Source organism: Pectinophora gossypiella, chromosome 4 (assembly GCF_024362695.1).
Source record: "Pectinophora gossypiella chromosome 4, ilPecGoss1.1, whole genome shotgun sequence".
Classification (NCBI taxonomy): Eukaryota; Metazoa; Arthropoda; class Insecta; order Lepidoptera; family Gelechiidae; genus Pectinophora; species Pectinophora gossypiella.
Window position 1 is genome coordinate 16,756,192 of NC_065407.1, and position 24,009 is coordinate 16,780,200.

The following is a 24,009-nucleotide window of genomic DNA, read 5'->3' on the forward strand; positions in this document are numbered from 1 at the left end:
CAAATAGCGAGCGGTGAGGGCGCGGGTGCGACCGCGTGCGATGCGCATTTGTCACTGCTTGATGCACCGCCGCCATCTTGAATCTGTGGAGAGGTATTCGACACCGACTGAGTGGCTCATTCACGCTCCCGCAGACAAGGGCCACTATTATACCGCGGAAAAATGTGCATTTTCTTTGCGTAATTGGCCGTGAACCCTTCTAGTAAAAAAAAACGATCGACGCCGCTGACGGTGCAGCGGTTATCATCGGGGTTAGGTAAGCCGATGAGGGCACTCAATTGCGGTAAAATCATATCGCGTATGAAATAAATCTGCGTTGAGTCGGCTCGGGACGGATCGGGTTACACCCTCCATTTGAGGTTATTTGCATTTTAAAATGAAATGGCGGCACGCTTGGGACTTGACGTGACGTTGACAGGTGCGCTGTCATGTTGCGTTTTTGTTTTTAATTGCTTCGTTTGCTTCGCGATTTGATTAATTATCCCCAACTTTGTTCTAATACCTTTGCGTTTCCGAAACGAAATCACGATTATGATCGGAGCGTCTCGCTTCATACAGTAGGTACGTGTATTCTCGTCACTTATCCAGGTAGCGGCGTGTTTTAATAAAATGTATTATGGAAAGAAAACACAAAGATTTGCTTTCGTTTGCGGATATTTCTTTCTTGTTTGTTTTCTCTACTCCGACATCTGCTTATTTCACGAAATTTGCCGAACGTCTTACCGGCAAACAAGTCGGGACGACCCGACGGAAATACATCTAGAGGTCAAGCACACTCCGGGCCCTTTGTACCCAAATAGATATAGCGCTGTGTGCATTAGCGAGGGTTCTTTTCTTACACTTTTTTCCTCAAGGATGGGCCCCTTCGGGCTTCCGGTCGGGTTCGCAAGGTCCCTCGATTAAATGCATGTCATTTTGATTTATATATGCAATTATTACACATCACACCGCTCATAGCCGCCCTGCATCATCTGTGTCGGGAGACGCGCAACTAGATGAATTCAAATTTATCTAAAGCAAACAATATTAACATATTTGGCGCATTGTGGCTTTCGGTTTAACGCAAATATTAGTTCAGTCTAATTAATGACTACTGTATTTGAGCACTTATGTAATTGTGTTTTCTTTTGCCGTTCAAATAAATCTTGTGTTGATGTAGTGTTAGAAAGGTCGCCGGATTGACGGAAAAGGGGTTCGGGAGAGATAAAAAGCCCGTACGGTCAAGCGAGCACTCGAGTTTAAAATCCATTTACAAATGTAAACGTACCCGATACGGGGCTAGTGAAACGGGGCGCGATCCGCCATCCATCTTGTGAGTAACGGCTCCGAATGTGGAGGTGACGAACGATGGCCCTTCGATATGGGAGATGACACAATGTGATGACCCCGAATCCATTTCTAAGACCCGAGTAATAGTTTTTTTTTCCCACTATCCGTTACTCTCCATATTTTATCGAGAGGTTTTTATGAGGGTTATATCGCGTATGTGTCATGTTCCGATTCGTTCCGCTCTCCTCTTCGCTTATGTGTACATATTTGATGCAAACGCGTAAAGGATTGATGATCCATGTCCCATTTTTTGGGATTGACTAGACGATCCATTTATTTTCCGCGTGTGGGGTTGCGAGTATGTTTAGGACGTCTCTGGACACTTTAAAGTTTAGCGACGCGTGCGATTGAGATCCTTAGCTTGAGATGGGGTGTGGTTACCGCGGTTTAGGCTACGTTTACGAATAGCAATCTTAATAGACGATTATTTAAAGGATACATCTGTAAATTGTTGTGAAAATTCAGCTTAACCATACCTGAGGATTTGAGGATTAAAGGCGTTTGGCAGTATCCCTGTTCTCGTTAGTTTGAGACGCCCTGGATTATTATTTATTTACAAACAAATAACAAGCCAGGCCCAATTCGATAATGCTTAATACAATCCAATTACAACTAAACATAAATCAATAGATAACAAAAATAATAATCAAATACATCATCAATAATTCCCATAAATAAAAACAATAAACGTCAAGAAATTAGAACATTAATAAATTATTATGTCTACAATCAATTGATATTTTAAATTAGTCAATGAATTAAATTCCATTTACCTACTTAAGTACTCTAAAGTGACAACCGTGAATCTCGACAGAGTACAAACAAATACATCCAATTCCATGGACACTGCGTTAATTATATGGAGAGCAGTGGTGAGAGGAGATTATAGAGGAGGAGGAGATTATAGATTGTAGCATAGAACTAAAATACCTAGAACCTTGACTTTTGAGTGTTCTTTATTTTCAATGAAACAAGAATATCCTGAAGTCGGTTTGAGAAGAGTTGCAATGCAGTTGGTTCCAAGCTGCATGAACTGTTACATAATCACGTGGACATTATCAAAACATTTGCTATGTTTCGTGAATATTATCATGAATATAGGCGTCGTGTGCAACTGTGATGTCGAGTTTGATGGATGACGTCATTAGGTGCTTCGCTCCCTTGGCTGCAGAATTAACAATGCAAACACTGCACTTGGTTTTTTTCTAGTAGCATTTTTGTTTAGCACTTTAAGGGGACGCTATCTGTATGGTACAGGTTCGCGGAGGTCCGTGTTGCTTTATGGGTTCAGCCAATGAAGTTATGGTGTTCATGTTTTGTTATGTTTTTGATTGAAATAGTGATACTTGATGGTCACAGTCTATTAAGTAGGTAGGTTGTCTTATAGTACGCATATCACCATATTCCACGCTATTTCGGTATCTCACTTTAGCCGTAGCGGGTTGCTTAACACACTTATCCGACCGAATGAAAACTTGGCGCCAAAATAAATTATTTGCTAACCGCTAATGAGTTTGGAGCTACAATTTACTGGTTTACGTTTAATGAAACGACTGCCTTTGTCGACAATTGTCGATTTTTAATATTTAGCAGTTACTAGTAATTTGTAACACATTATTGCATTTTGACGATGGCTCATCACTTTGTGAAACTGTCCTTTGTTTGGTAAGGACTTTTCAGGCTTGAATCACCTGATTGTCCGAAAAAGTAAGATGATTTCATGCTTCGGAGGGCACGTTAAGCCGTTGGTCCCGGCTGTTAGCCGTAAAAACACCTCGACCAACCCGCATTGGAGCAGCGTGGTGGAGTATGCTCCATACCCCCTCCGGTTGATTGAGGGGAGGCCTGTGCCCAGCAGTGAGTCGTGTATAGGCTGTTTATGTATGTATGTATGGCTCATCACCTATTATGGACAGGAGGAGGACCCGGTGGTGTAATGGTTAACATGCTCGTCCTGGTGTCAAGGGCTGCGGGTTCAAGGCCCGTCCGGGTCAGATTTTTTCGATTTAATTTTCTTTCCACAATGAGGGACCTTCCGGCCTCCGTCTCAAAAAAAAATATAGACGCCGCTGTACAGATGTTGATTGTTGTTTTTTTATTTTTTATTTTTTGATTGATTGATTTCAAAAGTCTTTATTACCCATTAATAAATTACAGTATTACAGACACAGTCCAACAATATACAAGAATGAATTTAGTACAAATATTTCGCCGGCCAGAAAGCCATACGGAAATTTATGACACATACATTGAGAACTATTTTGAAAAGTTAACTATGTTGGCATTATCAATCTGGAATGGAGTATTAATAATACCCACACAGCCAACTTATATCGCACAGCGACAGTTTATATGAATGTAGATTAGGTAATATGAGAGCACAGTACGTTCTTATTTATAGCATTTAAGAATATAAATAATATTAAGTAATAAGCAATAGAATGCCAACAATCATCGCAACAAAATGTTTTTTTTTTATTTATTCCAAAAAAGGTACAATTTTTCTTAAAAAATAATTTCGCCAAACTTATACCAGTTTGTTGGTGGGCGCTCTTATAACTAAATGAGTATACCAACCAACCAACAAACTGGTTATAACTAAATACTTAACAGCTATTACTATGGTTTGATAATCGACCTTCTATCCACACGATAAGAAAAAGATTACAATCTTATGGCGTTTATACATCGATAATGAAAAGAAATAATAGGTAAAAGATTAAAGCAAAGATTCCTGTTGTGGTTGTTGTACCTTCTAATTTCATAGATAACAGACATAAGCAACTTTCATATTCGTTTTTTGGGGGTAAATGATGACCCTTGTTATTACACCCAGACACATCTTCCACCCATTGTTATTCTGATCAAAATAAAGAAAAGCAATGTAGGTAGCAATATAATTATGTATGTAGCAATATAATGTAGGTAGCAATATAATTAAACAGCCTCTGTGGTCTAGTGGTTAGAGCGTCAGGCTCACGATCTGGAGGTCCGGGTTCGATTCCCGATGGGGACATGGTCGAAATCACTTTGTGAGACTGTCCTTTGTTTGGTAAGGACTTTTCAGGCTTGAATCACCTGATTGTCTGAAAAAGTAAGATGATTCCGTGCTTCGGAAGGCACGTTAAGCTGTTGGTCCCGGCTATTAGCCGTAAAAACACCTTCACCAACCCGCAGTGGAACAGCGTGGTGGAGTATGCTCCATACCCCCTCCGGTTGATTGAGGGGAGGCCTGTGCCCAGCAGTGGGACGTATATAGGCTGTTTATGTATGTATCTGATCCAATTATCAAGCAACATTATATTTTTTAAATAATTATATGTCCCGAGCCCGAAAAATAGGTAATTATCAAGTTAAATCCGAACAGCGCCATCTGTGTGTTTTTTAGAGAACGTAGCCTGTAAAGTCCTTCATCACTGTAGAGACGTTTCGCTCGTATCCTATAACGTCGTTTCGGTCAGAGAAAATTTTGCAAATGAAATTCCGGGGGTTTCGCCCGGGTCGCAACGGTTATACCCTGGTTTTTATGCCCGGTTTTGTATAAAAAAAACCCGGGTAAAATGCCAGTTTTAATCCACACGCTGCGAGTCGTAACTCACGCCTTTATTCAGTCACTTAGATTACCCCAACAATCCCAAAGCCTGCCCGGTTTAGATGAGGTAATTCATAATTGAATTTATGCGGTAAAAATAATAGCTGCATTTTGGTTGAAAGCAAAAGCAAATAACCGAGGAAAATGTTTTAAATTCACTTTTCTAAATGGCTTTATCTTTAATTCTTTGTAAAATATATAATTTTCGTTTTATAACTTCCAAACGTATCTGACGCTCAGAACAAATTAATTGGCAAATCATTTTGCTGTTTTTCGAATACCTAATTGAATTTGTTCTGTAAACATTAAATACAATTTTCAGTTATGTTGTAATTTGTGGTAATTTTAATTGAGTTTTGCACGTTTTAACAATAGATACATTGTCCAAAGGTAAGATGATCCGTGCTTCGGAAGGCACGTTACTACTTACTGATGTAAGTAAGTAGTTACATGAGCCATATCAGGGTCCTTTGGCGGCTCAATAGTAATCCTGATACCAGGGTTGATGAGGTTAGTAATCCACCTGACAACCCACACGATAGAAAAAGAAGTAGTAAAAACTAGTCAATATAACACGTACTACCGAAGATAGTTTACTCTCGCTATGTAGACAAAGCAACCAAAAAAAAAAAATCCTCACGTTTTCATCCCTTAACAACTATTCTCTAAGTTCATTCACCTCAAACTCCTAAAGGAGCTAATCCTACAGAAATGTTAGCTACAACGGTATTCCACCAGTGTGTTCACACCTCCAGTTTTTATGTTTTCATAAATTTCCACAGCGATCAATATTTTATATTCGCGCCCGCACCGCGAATAGGGATTTCTTGGGTTCCCTGGGTGGAATTGGCGTTGGGGTTTTTGTTTAACTGAAAATTTATTACACCTATTTACGTCCCAACGTCGACGCGACGTATGTACGCACGTGTGGGGCAGAAGGCAAGACGGAAACCACTAATCTATTCTTCCCTAAAAAAATAGCATGGAGAATGCTACACCGTCAAGAGCGTGGCTCTTAAATTAGTAATGATATACGTCCCACTGCTGGCCACAGATCTCTCAATCAACCGGAAGGGGTATGGAGCATACTCCTTGCCAAAAGAGAAAGAGTTAGTTGATTGAGGTTCTTCTTCTTATCGTGTGGGTTGTGAGGTGACGTACCAACCTCATCAACCCTGGTGTCAGGGTTACTATTGAGCCGCCAAAGGCCCCTGACATGACTCATGTAACGACTACTTACTTACATCAGTAAGTAGTAACCGGGACCAACGGCTTAACGTGCCTTCCGAAGCACAGATCATCTTACTTTCGGAAAATCAGGTGATCAGCCTGTAATGTCCTAACCAAACTAGGGATCACAAAGTGATTTTTGTGATATGTCCCCACCGGGATTCGAACCCGGGGCCTCCGGATCGTGAGTCCAACGCTCAACCACTGGACCACAGAGGCCGATTGAGGTCATAAATCGTATTATAATGTATTAAATGGTTTTGTAGGATACACGATGGATGCTCAAGCTAAATATTAAATAAATATATGATAACAAATCTAATTTTACGTTAATTAAAGCACATAATAACGGGTTCTTACCGCGTTTAAATGGGGATATGAGACTCCCGATATACTACCAACAACCGACCCACTTACCGACTAACTTAAAACAATGTATAATTTTACGTTCTTAAATTTAAAAACTTTAGGCGACAAAAGCAAAAAGTCTTAGCTATTAAAATGTTAATTAAATTAATTCAAATCAATCCACTCTTGTTGTTTCTAAATTGGAAGTGAGTAATTCTACGCGCCGTTTACGCCAGTCCTTTATCATAGAATTCTTACTAGTATAGACTAGACTATATAGGTAGCAATTGGAGTTGTCAGAAATAAATCCATCGCAAGATACTATCTAATACACTACTTATTAATCCTATAAAAACAATATTACAAGCTACGCTACCCTTAACCCTAAATGAAAAGCTTAAGTAAATTATGAAACGTGCAGAACCACATAGTCTTAGAACCTGTCTTTGCCATTTTTTCCAAGTTGCCGGTTCGAGTCTAATATATTCGGGTGTGCCCCAAGAGATTCACCACTTGTTCGTCGATACATTTTTCTCTCGAATAATGTTATCACGCCATTCTACGCGTCTTTATGCACGTCGTGCGAATGCATTGTCAAATATGGCGGCTTACGTGCGCGGATGTTGTGTGTCGTTACACTTTACGCGCTCTGAAAAGCGCCATTCAATAGATTTATACTAAGTGGATATTTGTATTATACAAATCAGAAATCAGAATCATTTATTCAACGTAATTATCATGGATAAACTTGTTGAAGGTCAATACAACATTTTTGAATATACGTCATTTCGCAAGGTGTTATGGCTGAGGAGAAGAAATGACAAGAAACTGCAACAGCAACACATCTTTGTAAAAACCAATAAAAAATACATTACAACTTATTTAATAACTAGAGGAACACATTCAATACCAGACATTTTTATCATTTAGGTAGTCATTAATCTTATAATAAGCTTTTTTACATAATAAGATTCACATGGGCTTTAAATTTATTTTCTGACAAATTTAAAATATTATATGTGTCCTCTAACACGATGGACTAATGTTATGGGCAATAGGCTGATCCCTTATCACCATAAGGTTTATCATATCCAGCTTACGACATCGTATCAACAGTGGCTGCAAGTTGTCTTTGATTTCTTGTGGCTCTGCCCACCCCATTAGGGATTACGGGCGTGAGTTTATGTATGTATGTACGTATGTTTAAAATATTATCTGGTATTTTATTGTAATACGATGGGTTTATTCCATAATAATACAAATGTAACATACATAAGTAATTTCTGCTGGTTTTACGTTCCAGGATTGTAATACATAACTGAAATAGAACCTAAATTTTAATAATATTTTTATTATAATTAACAATAACAACATCATGATGATGATGATGAACATAACTTAAGCTCACGACTATATCCCAATGGGGTAGTCATAAGTACGTCCATCGCAAGACGAACTAAGTACGCACACCTCACCAAGCTTTCCGTTAGACCAATTTGATAGATGATGAGGTGGTAATTTATAGTGCCGAGAGTTTAAGGTGCCGAGGTTTTTCTTGCAGCTTCTTTTCACCGGCTATACAGGTTGTGAGAAGCTGCAGTAGTAATAATAATAATAATAATAACGTTTATTGCATCAATTCAGGTTAGGTACATTGCAGATTACAGTGCATAAAAATAGTAATAGTTTTAGGCGGATGAGACGTTCCTTATGTAAAAATTGACGATTCAAAGTGTAACTATGTTACCTACTGAATAAAGATATTTTTGAATTTGTATTTGAATATAATAAGCACCTTTAATTTGTAAATAAGAAAGTTTTAATCTAAAAAACGGCATCCAAATCGGACCATTTCTTCTAGAGCTGACAGACAAAGAGAAAGGGATGAAACTTATAACACTCCTCGTTGCGTCGCGCGGGCCTAATATGTATCTAATATATTGTGGATATTGTTAAAAATGCAAGACTTAACTGACTCTATACGCTGCTTAACTTTAATCAACGAGCCGTCGGTAACGCGTTATTTATTAGTCCTCACGAGCACCACAAAACCCGACTACATTTGAAATATCCTCTCGAGTTTCATGGACTCTAAGCCCGTTAGCGTCAGCATTAAAGTACCGCATTTTTTCACCATTAATCGGGACGTGTGCGCGGATTCTCGCGTCTCACGGATTGTCTTACTGTCCCGCGGCGCGAGACAAATCCAATCGTAGCGGGACATTCTCCGCTGATTGCGCGGGACAGGCCTCGCGTCCGCTTTTTACGTGCTAAGTATTTTTATTTGTCCCAGATATCGGATAAAGTCGGGATTACGTTACCGGTAATACAACCTCTAAGCTTTCACGGACACCTGACAGTTCCCGCCTTTTTGAGGTTTTCCCGCTAATGCTGTTAATGATGTCTCGAAGTTTTATTATTTTTTGTGAAAGAAAAAAAGAGAAAATTTTCACGAGAAACCACGCCATGATTTAAGACTCAGTTTTTCTTATTTACAGGAAAAAACATTTACAAATCGCTTTTGACTATTTCTTCTACTTTATACGAAAGGATTTTTTTATTTAGGTACAGCTTTACACTTTCACTTAGGACATTACGGACTGATCAGCCGATTATGCGAAGGTAAAATGATCCGTGCTTCAGTGGGCACGGTAACACGGTCTCGGCTACAATTTACTTTATTAAGTATGTAGTCGTGACATGACCCATGTCAGGGGCCTTTGGCGGCTAAATAGTAACCTAACACCAGGGTTAATGAGGGCATTGAACTCACAACCCACACGAGAGAAGAAAACCAAGAAATTCGCACCAAGCTCTTCATCTTTTATGATGTGTACGGCCAAGAAGTGGAATCCACTTCCTTCACCGGTGTTGCCTTAACTTATAAAACGTCCACTTTGTAACTGAACATTAGATATCAACCCCTCACGTACAATGTTATTTTTCTATAAGCACATTGGAATTTATGTACATAGACACACTATAGCAAGAAAAAATGTGCCCCACATATGGGACAGCAGCATATGGGAGGGCACCTTATGGGTAAGCTCGTCACACCGTCGACATTTTCTTAACCTTTTTAAGAGGCAGAATGGACTTTCAATTTTAAAATAGGAACAGTGAATATTACTCAATAGTCAAACCCCAACAGCGAAATAAATCATACTCATATTTATTTATTGTCGTATTAAGAAAGTTCCCCTAAGACCGATAGTCTGAGAGACAGCGACGAATTTCGTACTCGCTTCCCACCCGGCGCGCGGCTTTGTCCGGCAAAAAATGACCCACAGAGCCCCCTGCTAATCCTATTTACTCGCGCAAATAAATTACGGCCGACCACTAATATATACGGACGGTGCCCACTGTGCGGCGCTAACCAATGGGAACGGCCAGATATATCGAGGGATTTGTCACTTGCTACCGATATTTACCTTGCGGGTTATTCGGTCCGTATTGAACGGGTTCCAGCGAGCTCTTGGTCTAGATTAGTCCATAACGTTTGTGTATGGCTATTTTGGATTTATCTGTGGGATATGCATCTGCTTCGGTGCTTATATTTGAGTGAATATACGAAATTCTACATTGTAATAAACAACATAATAATACCTATAGTAGCGTCATGTCTGTGTTCTCGGGTATACCTGTGTATCCATACTAATATTATAAATGCGAAAGTTCATGTGTGTGTGTCTGTTTGTTTGACCGTTTCTCACGATTTTTTTAAGTGACGACGCGACGAATTGACGCGATTTTTTAAGTGGAGATAGTTGAAGGGATGGAGCACTCTCCACTACTTTTATTCTGCAATTAATGCTCAAACTGTTTCCATATACCTATTGTCGTATTTTTCGCGATGCATGTATTTACATAAACAGCCTATATACGTCCCACTGCTGGGCACAGGCCTCCCCTCAAACAACCGGAGGGGGTATGGAGCATACTCCACCACGCTGTTCCAATGCGGGTTGGTGGAGGTGTTTTTACGGCTAATAGCCGGGACCAACGGCTTAACGTGCCCTCCGAAACACGGAATCATCTTACTTTTTCGGACAATCAGATGATTCAAGCCTGAAAAGTCCTTACCAAACAAAGGACAGTCTCACAAAGTGATTTCGACAATGTCCCCATCGGGGAGCCTAACGCTCTAACCATTAGACCACGGATGCATGTATTTATATAGACAATATACTAGGTACTTAAAATTTTGTGCGCCTCAAGGCAAACATAAAGAACGTATAATGTGAATACTGTCATTTGTATTTATATTACTCATGTTTAAGCAAATAAATTATCTTTATCTACATAGACCGCTTTTTGTCTCATTCTAACCTTCCACTTCCCTAAAATGGGGGGCGGGGGGAAGTTTGTATGGAGAAATCCGTGATTTTCAAGGTAGAAAGCTAAATAATAGTATGCGGACTATTTATGCCTAAGAAAAAAATCGAGCATCATTTTTTTTTAAATCGGGTACCCCAACTCCGTTAAAGAGGGGGTGAAAGTTTATATTAGACTTTTCGCAGTTTTCATGGTAGGAAGTTAAAAATTGGTACATTAGGTAAGGGCAACTGTGTTACCCCGAATTCAACGCGAGGGAAGCCGCAGGCAAAAACTAGTAGAACACTATACACCTCTGCCTATCCCTTTGGGAATACAGACGTGACGCTATGTTATGTTATAAATGACGAGTTTGCATTATGTATGCATGTATATAACTTCCTGTTCTGAATACAACTGTCACTCATCATACTGTTTTATTACAACACTCCAACATTTGTTGAACCACAACAATACAGTCGAAATGAATAAAATATTTCAATATGTATCAAAATGTATCATATATGGCCAGTGTGTATCAGACACTTTTGTTCTGCGTGAAATTGTATAAATCACTGGAATACCATAATAGGCTATCTGCTCATTAGACGCGTCAATGTCCAATTTTGAATGGAAATGCAATGTGTAATATCTACTATACAGCAAGTGGTTCAATATTTACCGCCTTTTGCATAACATAACGTAGCACCAGGCTTATATCCCCAAAGAGGTAGACAGATGTAAAGTACACCCACTCTTCGCCAGCTTTCCCATATCCAAGTCCCATGCAATAGGCGCCCTAACACCTGCACTATTAAAGAACTTCACGAAGCCACTGACAATGTCGTAAGCGTGGCAAATTATTGGTCAGCAAAAATTTTGTATCGATCGCCATCGACTCGCAAAGAAGAATAGGCGAACCCTATTGTCATTAACCGGGCACAAATTCTGGAAATCGCGTGATATCAATTAATATATCTGTCACCGTAAAATTGTAAATAACGTTAGATTATAATCTATCTCGCGAGATTGTGAACTGTCGAAAAATTGTGAAACGTAATATACTGCTTACAATTTAACGTATTATTATTCGTCAGATTATAATCTATCGAAGTAAAACTGTTAAATCACAATCTTACAATTGTCAAATTGTCAACTGTCCGACGGCTGTCCCTGATTGGTCGGCCTTACAGTAGACCGTTCTGTGTCCATAGAGTTAGGAATAAAACACAGGTGTCAGTCAAATAAAATAAATGCTCTTCAAGATTGTGAAATCAAGTACGTATTTATTAATTATTTAGTAAGTAATCAATAATTCTGACATCACATGGTAAGAAAAAATGTATCAAAATTAAAAAATCTGAAACGTATCATTCAGTAGGTATACTTTTCGTGTGTAAGATAAACATGCTGGCGGCATAGGGGTGGCCCAAGGGCCACCCCCGCCGCACCCTAACCTACTGTTATGCCTTGTAAAAATTATGACAAAACACTATTATTCTAAAAAAGAATTATGGATATCTATTTATTAATCCCAAAAATAAGTTGTAAGTACCTAACAAACCAGTATTCCTAGATGTTATTATGGGAAAGTAAAACTATTATGCTAAAAAACGTTATGCAAAAAGGATTACGATAATTAAAATTATGACAAAAACATTTATGCATTTTAAGAGAATCCCAAATTAACATTATGCTCACTCTAATAGTTTTGTAACTCTATGGTATAGCACGCGAGGTGCGTTTCGTATCACAATTTGACGGTTTCACTTCGATAAATTATAATCTACCGAAAAATAATACGTTAAATTGTAAGCAATATGATACGATTCATAATTATTCGACAGTTCACAATCTCGCGAGATTCAAATCGATAGATTGTAATCTAACGTTTTTTACAATTTTACGGTGACATATCCAAACATGAATTGAAGCTCATGAAGTTGAATTCAGTGGTTTAGAGCTAGTTCTTCGAACTGGGGTATCACGGATTCACAACACAACATAATATAAACTGACTAAAATGTGTTATTAATTCCGTACGTACCTACTTTCCTGTAACTACAAAATCAAATGAATTTACCTCCTGAAATTAACTAAGTACTTTTTGACGAAGGTATTTGTGATTTATATTGGTGAGTTGGTAGTGCAATAGTAAATGAACATTGATTTCTATGTCACTGTAACAGTAAACAATACTTATTTACCTTTCACGTAAATTATATTACACTCCGTCAAACATGATTAATAAAATCTACTTTAATGCATTCAAATGAGGTAACTGTTAGAAGTAAGACTTATTTATCTGACTACAAGCATAAAATAAGGAATAATACTTCGTATAGAACGGCAACTCTCCGCTCCCCACCAGCGTCTGAGCTAGGTTTACCTCACCCGCCCTCGAACATAGTTTAGTCTTCCATCGTGGTGACAGACATCACACACACAGATGCGAGTGTACGATAACGTCAACGTGTAGTGTCTGTGTAAAACGAGGTTGTTTGTATGAAGTGTCCGGGGTGCGTCCGTGTATTTGCCCTTTCAACCTCTTTCTCCTATTCTGTAGTATTAATAAACAATCTATGTTTTCGAATAATAAATAACGTACAATGCTTGAGCAGTTTCTATGATCTATATACCTATGGCAACACTACCTTTGTGTACGATAACGTCAACGTGTAGTGTCTGTGTTTTGTATCTGTATGAAGTGTCAGAAGTGTAGTGTACCTATGAACAATCTCTTAGCGTGTGCCGCGTAATGCGTGAGAGCGAGTGAGACAGTCCACGCGTTCTTCCTCTTACTCCTTAGCGGCTTACGGCCATCTTAGACTGTAGTAAGTCCCAGGGGGTGAGGTCGGCACCCGATACCAATTGGCGCGGGGCGGAGAGTATAGAACGGTAGTTCTATTCGTAGTATTCTTCTTTATTCAATGGTCAAAAGGCAGAAATTTATTTGATATCTGTCAGATGAATAGAATTATTTTCTTAAATGTATCTCATTCGCATCTCCTGCTGTCAAATCAATAAAGAGAATAATCCTAATATTGATTTAGTTACTATCAAAGGTTCGTGCGCAGAACTTCCAAAACTGCTGTCTGTCTGCGACCCGGAAGCCGGCCATCTTTTATTTAGATAACTAAAAGTTTTTGCTTGGATTACGGCCCTCTCTGTCTGACTTGGAATTTACTAGTAGGGGTGTGTGAGATGGTAATATCGTCTATTTTGATTATGCGAATAAATAGAAACTTTATCGACACAAAGCACGTGTGTACCATGTAATCCATCTCTCACCCTCTGTAATTTCCTCGGAGATAATCAATTCGCGATTCTAATTCGGAAATGCCGCCACCGAAAAGAGGAGAGGAAAAAATAAATAATCTTCAACAATTTCAATAAAGCCACAATTTCACAGGCGCGTTGGCGCGAACTCGCGAGTGTTACAATTTAATAGAACTTCAAAAGGGCTGGTGATTCCGCCACAATTCTATCAGCTTAGCACGAGATCCCCGGCATTATGCGTATAAAAAGCGGTTATCGCGACCCGCGGGGCGGGGGGAAGGGGGAAACTGAATAGGGGAACCAACGGATACGGACTCCGTACCGCCAACTCTAGCGGAACATAACTTTTCAGTAACTTTTTCGGTTGTCCTAAGTACATTGCTGTGTCACTGCGGGTATAATACGGAGCGTTGACACAACAACGTAATGTAAGAGTTTTGTTTGATAGAATCGTTTTTATTTACACGCAAGTTGTAGCGAGGTGCACTAAGTGAAACACATGTGTCTTCATTTTCTGCGCCGCGCTCTGAATTAGCGATGACGCATTGAAGTTATTACGAGCGATCAGTTAAATATGTATGAACTGAAGGTTGTGTTCACGCGGCGAGCCAGAAATAACTCCTTACAGCGCTTATTTTATAGCAGGCAAAAAACTGGAATGAAAATAGAGGCGAAAGCGCATGTCGAGTTTTATATTTATAGTTTCAATTAGCAACCTCTGCATGCACCAGTTTCGCCGGAACAAAAACAGCGCGAACCGAAATAACGCTTTGGGAATCTTAAACTTAAACTGGGCGCATAAACGAGACAAATCTCGTCGTAAATTAACGCGCGTATAAAATTCATCGCGTGAAAATTACGACAGTATAAACGGCGATCGTCAACAAAATTTAATTCGACATTCGGAAGCCGAACGGCTCATTTGAGCGACAGTAATCAACGCGTAAAATTTAATGTTGCCACTTTAAAAAACTGCGTGGCGCGACGTCGGCGCTTTCCGACAATTAAAATCAAGCGATTTCAGCGTTGGCCGATTTAACAGCGACTATTTAGCGACAATTACGTCGTGTCAGTGGCCATTGTCCGGCGGCGATTAAGTTGCCACTACAATGGCCCCAATCCGACCTCTAACGAAGCGACTTCGCCTATTTCCGTTCTACTTGGGGCTCAAAGACGCGTAATTTGCGGCCACGAAAATTGTAGTCGGTGGGTGGCGGGAATTTTGACGGGAGTTGAGTGCAGCTTTGAAAGTGGACCTCCGGACGGGCAGACGGGCGGACGGGACGGGTCGGAACTTGCTAAAGTTGTGCAACGGTTAATTTCGGAACGGACGCTTGACCCGCAACGAGTGACTTAGAAGATGGCTTTGCTGTTAAACCTGATTACGTGGTTCTTTCTAAACGTGGCAGGGTAATGCCGATTCTTGCAAGATAGCTGGAAGTAGTCAAACTGGGGGTGTTGTGTAACTCAATTTCTATTTTTATAGATACAATACTATCCTTATGATTGGTTTAAATATTATTGACATTGTCATTTACAGGAGTTGTCAGTTTCAACGAATCACAAGACACGCTTTCTATTTTTGTAACAAATATCGATAAAGTACTCTTTACTGTATACACAAATACACGTTTGGGACTCAAATTTAGCTGACGAGTGAATGTATATACTATACTTACACCTCACCTATCTCTTCTATGTTCTGTGTTGTATACCTAATACTAAATAGTTAGTGACCACGTCGACCTCTCGATCCATTGGTCTATGTAGGAACCAACATTTGTTACAATATAAAATGTACCTAGCTAAATTTTTAGTATCTCTAGATTTATCCTTTCAGGTCACTGCCCCCAGATAATTCTAACGCTACAGGCGTTACGTCAAAACAAACCGGCCTGTGTTCGGTGCACTGTCGGCCATAATTACGTCACGCCGTCCTTTGTCACCGCCAATAATGACGTAACTTTGCTAATTTCGCGACTGTTACGGCATTCGCTGTGGCCAGAGCACTGGCATTGCTGGAGCGTTTAGGTGTGATGGAAATGGCGTGTATTACAATTTTTTGATGGTCTAACTGATTGAAAAGATTTTTTTATTAGGTGTACTTTTTACGCCGTAGGGTTTTTTTTGGGAGATTTGTGTGTCATGATGATTTCCGACCGATTTCGGCCATGGCGACCACTTCAAATAAATATCTAATTTGCTGATTTTGTGGCAAAGTATTATTTATGCTTTGCGTTTATTATCTTAGTTAATTAAGTCTGTATTTTTAGCAAAATGTTTATGTTTGACTTATGTATTTAATGTACTATTGTTAACGATTACATAAATAAAGATATACTATTTAGATCAAATCTTACCAGTCAGATTTAAAAAATTCAAAGACGTAATTCTACGTTGATTATCTGGTTACTTACCTGAAACAAAAAACATTTTTATAAATAATTTGTCACATAAAATCACAACAACATAAATTGGCAAAGGTCAGTGACCGGCATGTCAAATTTAAAAAAGAAAAAAGTTTAAATCCCCGGCGGCGTGTGTGACGTTATGTTACGGTCCCCCTTTCTAAATCCCACCCCGATTAAGGCTTCGCGGGTAATATTGCACTCCCGTATATTTTTGGATTACAACACCCGACTCAAAAAACAGCTAATAGAATTTCAGATCTACCCTTAAAACCGACTCCAGACCATTCTAATGAAAATTATCTGCACAGGAAAAAAAAAGAAAGAGAAGAGTGAGGGAAAAGAGACAATATTGAGTGTTATTGAGAACTGAAGAGCCAAGATGACTGGATTCTTAATAGGACACTAAGAATGTATTTAAACATCATAGAAGGAAAGACAGGAAGGGAAGACAAATTCAAGAGAAGGCGAATGTCGTGTCTTATAAAGTCAAAGAATTGGCCTTTGATAGACAAGAGTGTGCATAATGCTACACCGACAAGAGCGTGGCTCTTACATTGACGTAGACGAAAACATTTATAATTTCTATGTGAAAATTTAATTCCTATTCAGGTTTAGTTTTCTGTTTACATCTATACATGGATTGAATTCTGCCTGTCTATCTGTTTATCTGTGATATTTATTTATTTAAGTTAACGATACAATGTATCATGTCAAAGGATATGATCCCAAGCCGATAACATTTTTATTTAAAGACTATTTCATTTTTTTTTTAATTACACGTCAAATATATTTTTTGTTATTTTATTTTATACTATAGTCTCAACTTACCCCTATGTATATAATGTATTATTATATAAATTAAACATGCAAGGTTTTAGTGACTTCGTACCGAATGCTGAGGGAAACCATAATCCTGACTTGATAACAAGTGGAATTTCCTCTCGGAAATTTCATGTGTTCTTTTGTGTTTTTTTAATTATTTACAGTTCCATAATTTTTGCGACGGAAAATTCCGCTTGATATAATCTAAGAATCAAGCTATGAATCACCCATCAATGTTTTCGTTACGATGGCACTAACACCCTGTATACATTTTTAATGAAAATAGCAGTTCAAGGTTTACCGGACACCTTTGTATCTCGTATAACCAGTAAGTTGATACTATTGATAACTAGCACCGACGTTAAAGTTTCCAGTTTGAATCCTGTGTCGAGTCATTGTTTCCTATAATTATTATTGTAACATAACATTGGTTCTAATTCCTGCAGATGCCATCTAATTTTATTTTAAGTTATATCTGTCATATTCTTATCCGTTGAAAAAGAAAGGGACAGGTAATCGACGGGCATAAAATTTATGGAATACACGTAAATTTTAAGCAGTAATCTAAAATAACCGTCTAAAAATTTTGCATCGGCCTAACCCGACAGAGTTAAGTAAAGACAGCACGTCAAACGGATTACATAGGTACCAGCGAGATGCCTATTTTATTCGCCCGGGTTTTTCAATCGTTTTAAAATTAACTTGTTGACAATCATCCGTCCCTTTCCTTTTCGACGGATAAGAAAATGACGGATATAACTTAAAATAAAATTAGGCTGTGTCTGCAGGAATTGGGACCATTAGGCTTGTATGCTTAAAGGGCTAAGCAGAGGTGTACAGTTTATTACATACATCCATGGTATACCATGGAACACATACCATTTCTTATAAGAAAACTAGGTATGCGCAAACCTATGACAGCCGCCATTGCGTGCCCATTGATGACGTACCTAAGTGTTACCATTAAATTGGTATCTCCAACATTCCAAGGACATAAATGTTATTATTGAAAATTAAGTGAATTACCGACTAATGTATTTAATTACTATTACTTGTCACACATACAAAAGTATTAAAACTGTAAGTAAATCTTTTATTAAAAAATCAAAATTTACTTGCAAAGTAAATATGAAAACATTGGTCGTGGGTAATTTATTTATAACGAAATGGCAATACATGGCGGGATGACGTCAGCTGGGCTAACCTTGAAATGTTAGCTGTCAGTTTCGAGCATACCTGGTTTTCTTATACCATGCATACATCCACTCCTCGCCAGCTGTGTTTAAGTCCTACGTAATAGGGGGTGAGTCTCCTGTCGTCTGCCATTAACCGGGTACAGATCCTGAAAACCACGTGATATCAATTATGTTCGAAGATCTAAATATGAATTGAAACTCACAAAGTCTAATTCAGTGGTTCCCCTCCCTTTCCTTTTCGACGGATAAGAAAATGGTTTTGATTCCAGTACACGCCATTCAATTCTATTTTAATAAATGAAATAAACGCAATCTGTGAATTCGTAATACGTACAAGTTTCCATTTATTTTAAAGTCACCAGCAGATAGTAAATATCTTGTACAGTGCCTGCATTGTAATTAAGTACACACGGCTTTTGCTTGCAAGAGAGTACCTACGTGTTTAGTAGCGAGTTATTCTCATATTGTATGTTATTCCATTTCTTTGATCAGTTACCTATTTATTTATCACTACATACATTGTTTTAAGTTTACGCGGTTATTATCATAATTAAAGCACATAATAACGGGTTCTTGCCGCGTTTAAATGGGGATATGAGACTCCCGATATTTCGACACTGTTGCAAGTGCCATGATCACGGGATTCGAACCCGGGACCTCCGGATCGTGAGCACAACGCTCAACCACTGGACCACGGAGGCCGTTGGTTCTTTGTGTATTCCAGCTAAGCTAGTGTAAAATTGGAATTAAATTTGGCTCCCTCAGCATTAGAACACACTGATGAGCAAACAAAGCATACTGCAGCACCAAGATCGTAGATATTGTCAACGTAACAACGCCAGCCCGTAGACCTGGCAGCGTGAATTTAATTCATTCCAATAGTGCTAGCTCGTACGAATCCGCGGCGATGCAATTACTTAAAAACCAATTCTGAATGAGCTGTGACACTTTAGAATAGAAAGAAGAATAGACACACCGGACACTCCTTCATCATCACCAGCCCATTAACGTCCCCACTGCTGGGGCACGGGCCTTCCCTATGGATGGATAGGGAGATCGGGCCTTAAACCATCACACGGGCCCAGTGCGGATTGATGGTTATTAACGACTGCTAATGCAGCTGGGACCAACGGCTTAACGTGCCTTCCGAAGCACGGAGGAGCTCGAGATGAAAACTTTTTGTTTGTGGTCACCCATCCTATGACCGGCCTTTGCGAAAGTTGCTTAACTTCAACAATCGCAGACCGAGCGCGTTTACCGCTGCGCCACCGAGCTCCTCACAAGTTTTGTTTTATACAAAGTGCGAGCGAGACAAAGTATGCGCGCTCTCCTTTACTCCTTAGCGGCTTACGGCCGTTTAAAACTAAACTCGTCTCTTCATCTCTCTTTTTCATTTTACTGTTATTTTTTAATAGTTTTAATTGCACTAATATACACTTGAGTATCTTTGTTACCAGTACTAATTCCAAATGGGTAATGCCCGAAATAAATATATATTTTTGGTTAGTTTATCTGTTCAAAGGGGAAATGCTGCCAGTGTTTTGGACACTTTGTTGGAGGTTTTCTATTTGTAAGGCATCGTCTCTTATTCCGTGTTTGTGTATTTTAATAAATATTTACTTTAATGTCTATTTTTTTAACTAAAGTAAGGTCCGCAAAGGGTGAATTGTGATATAACTTGAAATCACTTTGTGATCCCCATTTTGGTTAGCGCGCTGATCACTAAATTCGAGAGGAAAATAATCCGTGCTTCGGAGAGAAAGGATGTACGTAGTCCTTTTATGAGCCATGTTAGGGGCCTTTGGCGACTCAACAGTAACCCTGACACTACGGTTGATGAGGTCCATCATAGACCTGCCGACCGGTTACTAGCCATTGTTTATTTTTATAGACGAGGTAGTTTATGTTGTGTCGTTTTTATCTTCCAAATATAAAATAATAATAATAAAAAAAGCCAATTAGGTAATGTTAGATAGAACAGAATCGATCAGTCGAATCTCGACTGATACATCACTACGGCAATGAACGGCACAACACTAGCTTTTGCATTTTGACACACCTAACTCGTACCGCGCATTGAAGCTATTGTAGGTAAATCTTTATCTATATTGAAATATAATCACTAACTGTACTGAGCTAGACATTCTGGGAGGTCTGTTTAAAATGGTCCTTTGTCGCGTCCAAAGTCCTTCGAGTAAGCGAAAGTCCCGGGACAATAACAGATGCACAAGTGATCACAAATTAAAACACTTAATTATATAAGCTATTGTTTTAAAGGGGGACTTTTTAAAGGTCTCCACGGGTAATTTGGCTTGTTTTGTTTAAAAGGCTTTCAGGTCATTAGAAGTAAGTGCTTAGACCAGAAAATTAAGTGAATGCTTTGTGTCTATGGACAGACTAAAATGTCATTTTGATAATATTTAGGGGGATTTGAAATTCGAACCTGTGACACGAAGTCATGCATCCTCGGACAGGGAATTTTACATAAGCTTACGACTCTATTCCAATCAGGGTAGACATCGCAAGATAAGTACCCACCGAGCTTTCTGTTAGATCAACAGTGGTGAGCCGTATCGCCGCCGCCGTCTATAATGTACTAATTTAGTGAAGAATGTACGAGCTACACAAAAACATTAAAGTGTAATTTCAGTCCACCCGGATGTTTAGTAATGCCACTAAACACCCCTTCGCTATTAACAAAATAAACAAGGATAGTGTACCCAAAACTGCACTAAATCCAAACAGAATAAGGCACAAACTAAACATTTAGTGCACAATGAAAATAATTACCAGTGGCATTTACTAAACCGATTACGGACGACAGTTTAATACGTTCGGAGCGAGCGAAGCGGTTCGCAGCGACCACTTAACTCTCCTAGATGCCTCGGGATGAGAATTACATTTGCACATTCAGCACCCTAAACGGTTGGACCAACGTTGGGCCAATGTTTGCCGCGATAGGTGTTGATGACGTAATAATCAAAATAAAATGAAAATAATTTATTATTATTTTTAAATTTCGAATCAAATTCAATCTCAAAAAAGTCTTTGTTCGGTTACTACCTAATACAGTTGCACTTTGAATCGTAATCGTAAAATTTTTATATAACTATATTTTTTGTCGAACGTCTCATCAGTCTAAAACTTCTGCAGCTTCTCAACCTGTACGGTCACGAGTTCTTCTTCTTCTGTCGTGTGGGTTGTGAGATGGAGTACCAACCCCATCAACCCTGGTGTCAGGGTTACTATTGAGCCACCAAAGGCCCCTGACATGGCTCATGTAACTACTTACTTACATGAGTAAGTAGTAACCGGGACCAACGGCTTAACGTGCCTTCCGAAGCACGGATCATCTTACTTTCGGACAATCAGGTGATCAGCCTGTAATGTCCTAACCAAACTGGGGATCACAAAGTGATTTTTGTGATATGTCCCCACCGGGATTTAAACCCGGGACCTCCGGATCGTGAGCACAACGCTCAACCACTGGACCACGGAGGCCGACACGAGTTCTAATATGTATGACACTTTGATATCATGTCACATTAACTTTTTTGAGAAATGAAACCGTAAGTCTGATAAAATGTCAAATATGATAGTGCGACAGGGTTCTACAGTGGGTACATGATATTGCTCATGACACATACGAGGAAAAATAGCTGCAAAATAGACCTCGTTAGTATATAAAAACGTTCATAAAATAAAATGCTACTATTTCACTATATATGTATATATATATATTACTATCTTCTCTTCTATCGTGAGGGTTGTGAGGTGGAGTACCAACCTCGTCAACCCTGGTATCAGTTTTATTATTGAGCCGTCAAAGGCCCCTGACATGGCTCATGTAACTACTTACTTATATCAGTAAGTAGTAACCGGGACCAACGGATTAACGTGCCTTCCGAAGCACGGATCATCTTACTTTCGGACAATCAGGTGATCAGCCTGTAATGTCCTAACTAAACTAGGGACCACAAAGTAATTTTTGTGATATGTCCCCACTGGGAATCGAACCCAGGACCTCGGGATCGTGAGCCCAATGCTCAACCACTGGACCGCGGAGGTCGTCTATTACTATTATAATACTTAAATATTGTGTCACACTCTCTACATTTGACATCTGTTTCAATTTTCATTACAACAACTAAGTATTACATCGTTCCCTAGCTGCCCCTGAAGGCACATACCGTAAAGATAAAGTATATGTAAGCTCCAAGACCAGTGGTGCGTGGACAAATAGTGTACCCTCCAATGTAGAAACTTAATAGCTACATCCTCTAAGGGTTATGTCGTACGAAGGCGGTTATGCACCGCCTTAAGGCATATTCAAAGGGGTTAGATTCGCTATTATGCTTTAACATCTAAACGTAAATGAATTTTATTAGTATCACACTTTGGAGCGTTAGAAGGGATAAGTTTCCATATGGTTTCTAATGTTATTATCTAAAATTTATAGATTTATTTTGGTTAAGGTTACGGCTATTTGTGAAGCAAACATAGGTACAGAAAACCAAATTTAACAATAACATTATCATTAATAAACACGGCATTCGAAATTCGAATTAAGGAAATAAACTACTATAATAAAAAAAAGTAACAGATTTACCAACTCGATTTACCAAGTTAATTTACTTAATAAATCTGTTAAAAATCGCGTAAACGGTAAAATATTCCAATTAATAATGACTTTTCATTTCGCAATCAGCTGCAACGTTGGCCGAACGTTTGTCCAACTTAGCGCAGTAATAGTGAATAATGAATGCAAATCTAGCGGCTGGTATTAAAAGGGGGAGCAACGCTATTGTTGGTATTACTGTAAGGAAGACATTATTGTAGAGTCTACAGAGTTGATAACAGTCGAATATGATAATTATCATTAAACGACCTCCGTGGTCCCGTGGTTGAGCGTTGTGCTCACGATCCGGAGGTCCCAGGTTTAAATCCCGGTGGGGACATATCACAAAAATCACTTTGTGATCCCCAGTTTGGTTAGGACATTACAGGCTGATCACCTGATTGTCCGAAAGTAAGATGATCCGTGCTTCGGAAGGCACGTTAAGCCATTGGTCCCGGTTACTACTTACTCATGTAAGTAAGTAGTTACATGAGCCATGTCAGGGGCCTTTTGTGGCTCAATAATAACCCTGACACCAGGGTTGATGAGGTTGGTAATTCACCTCACAACCCACACGATAGTAGTAGTATTATCATTAAAAGTAACAGCCCGAAATTTCGTTTACCAAAATATACAATTGGGCATAACATAAATAGCGTACATATGGCCCACTGCTGGGCACCTCAGTCAACCGGAGGATATATGAAACATACTCTATTGAGGGTTGGCAGTAATTTTTAAGTATGCCATTATAAAAGTTAAAGATTAATAAAAATATATTAGGAACAAAAGGCAGTGTTACTATTAATACTAACTACTTATAAACATTTTATTCAAGTAACACAGTCATGGTTAGAAACAAAACTTATA

General features: G+C 39.0%; 2 protein-coding genes across 6 annotated transcripts in view; one reads left to right on the forward strand and one right to left on the reverse strand.

Annotated features, from left to right (window-relative positions):
* LOC126382360 (N-acetylgalactosaminyltransferase 6-like) overlaps nt 1-24,009 on the forward strand; it is a 166,402-nt gene that overhangs the window by 50,048 nt on the left and 92,345 nt on the right. The window contains exon 14 of one of the 4 annotated variants that reach the window (XM_050032174.1): nt 16,812-16,938. The exons of 2 other annotated variants lie outside the window; for them this stretch is intronic. In XM_050032174.1, coding sequence (XP_049888131.1) covers nt 16,812-16,836 — 25 coding nt within the window. In that variant the 3' untranslated portion in view covers nt 16,837-16,938. Of the gene's footprint in view, nt 1-15,932; nt 16,036-16,811; nt 16,939-24,009 lie in introns of those variants that run through there. One more of the 4 variants, XM_050032172.1, reaches the window with a different exon arrangement.
* LOC126382334 (teneurin-m) overlaps nt 1-24,009 on the reverse strand; it is a 373,029-nt gene that overhangs the window by 26,139 nt on the left and 322,881 nt on the right. The window lies entirely within an intron of this gene.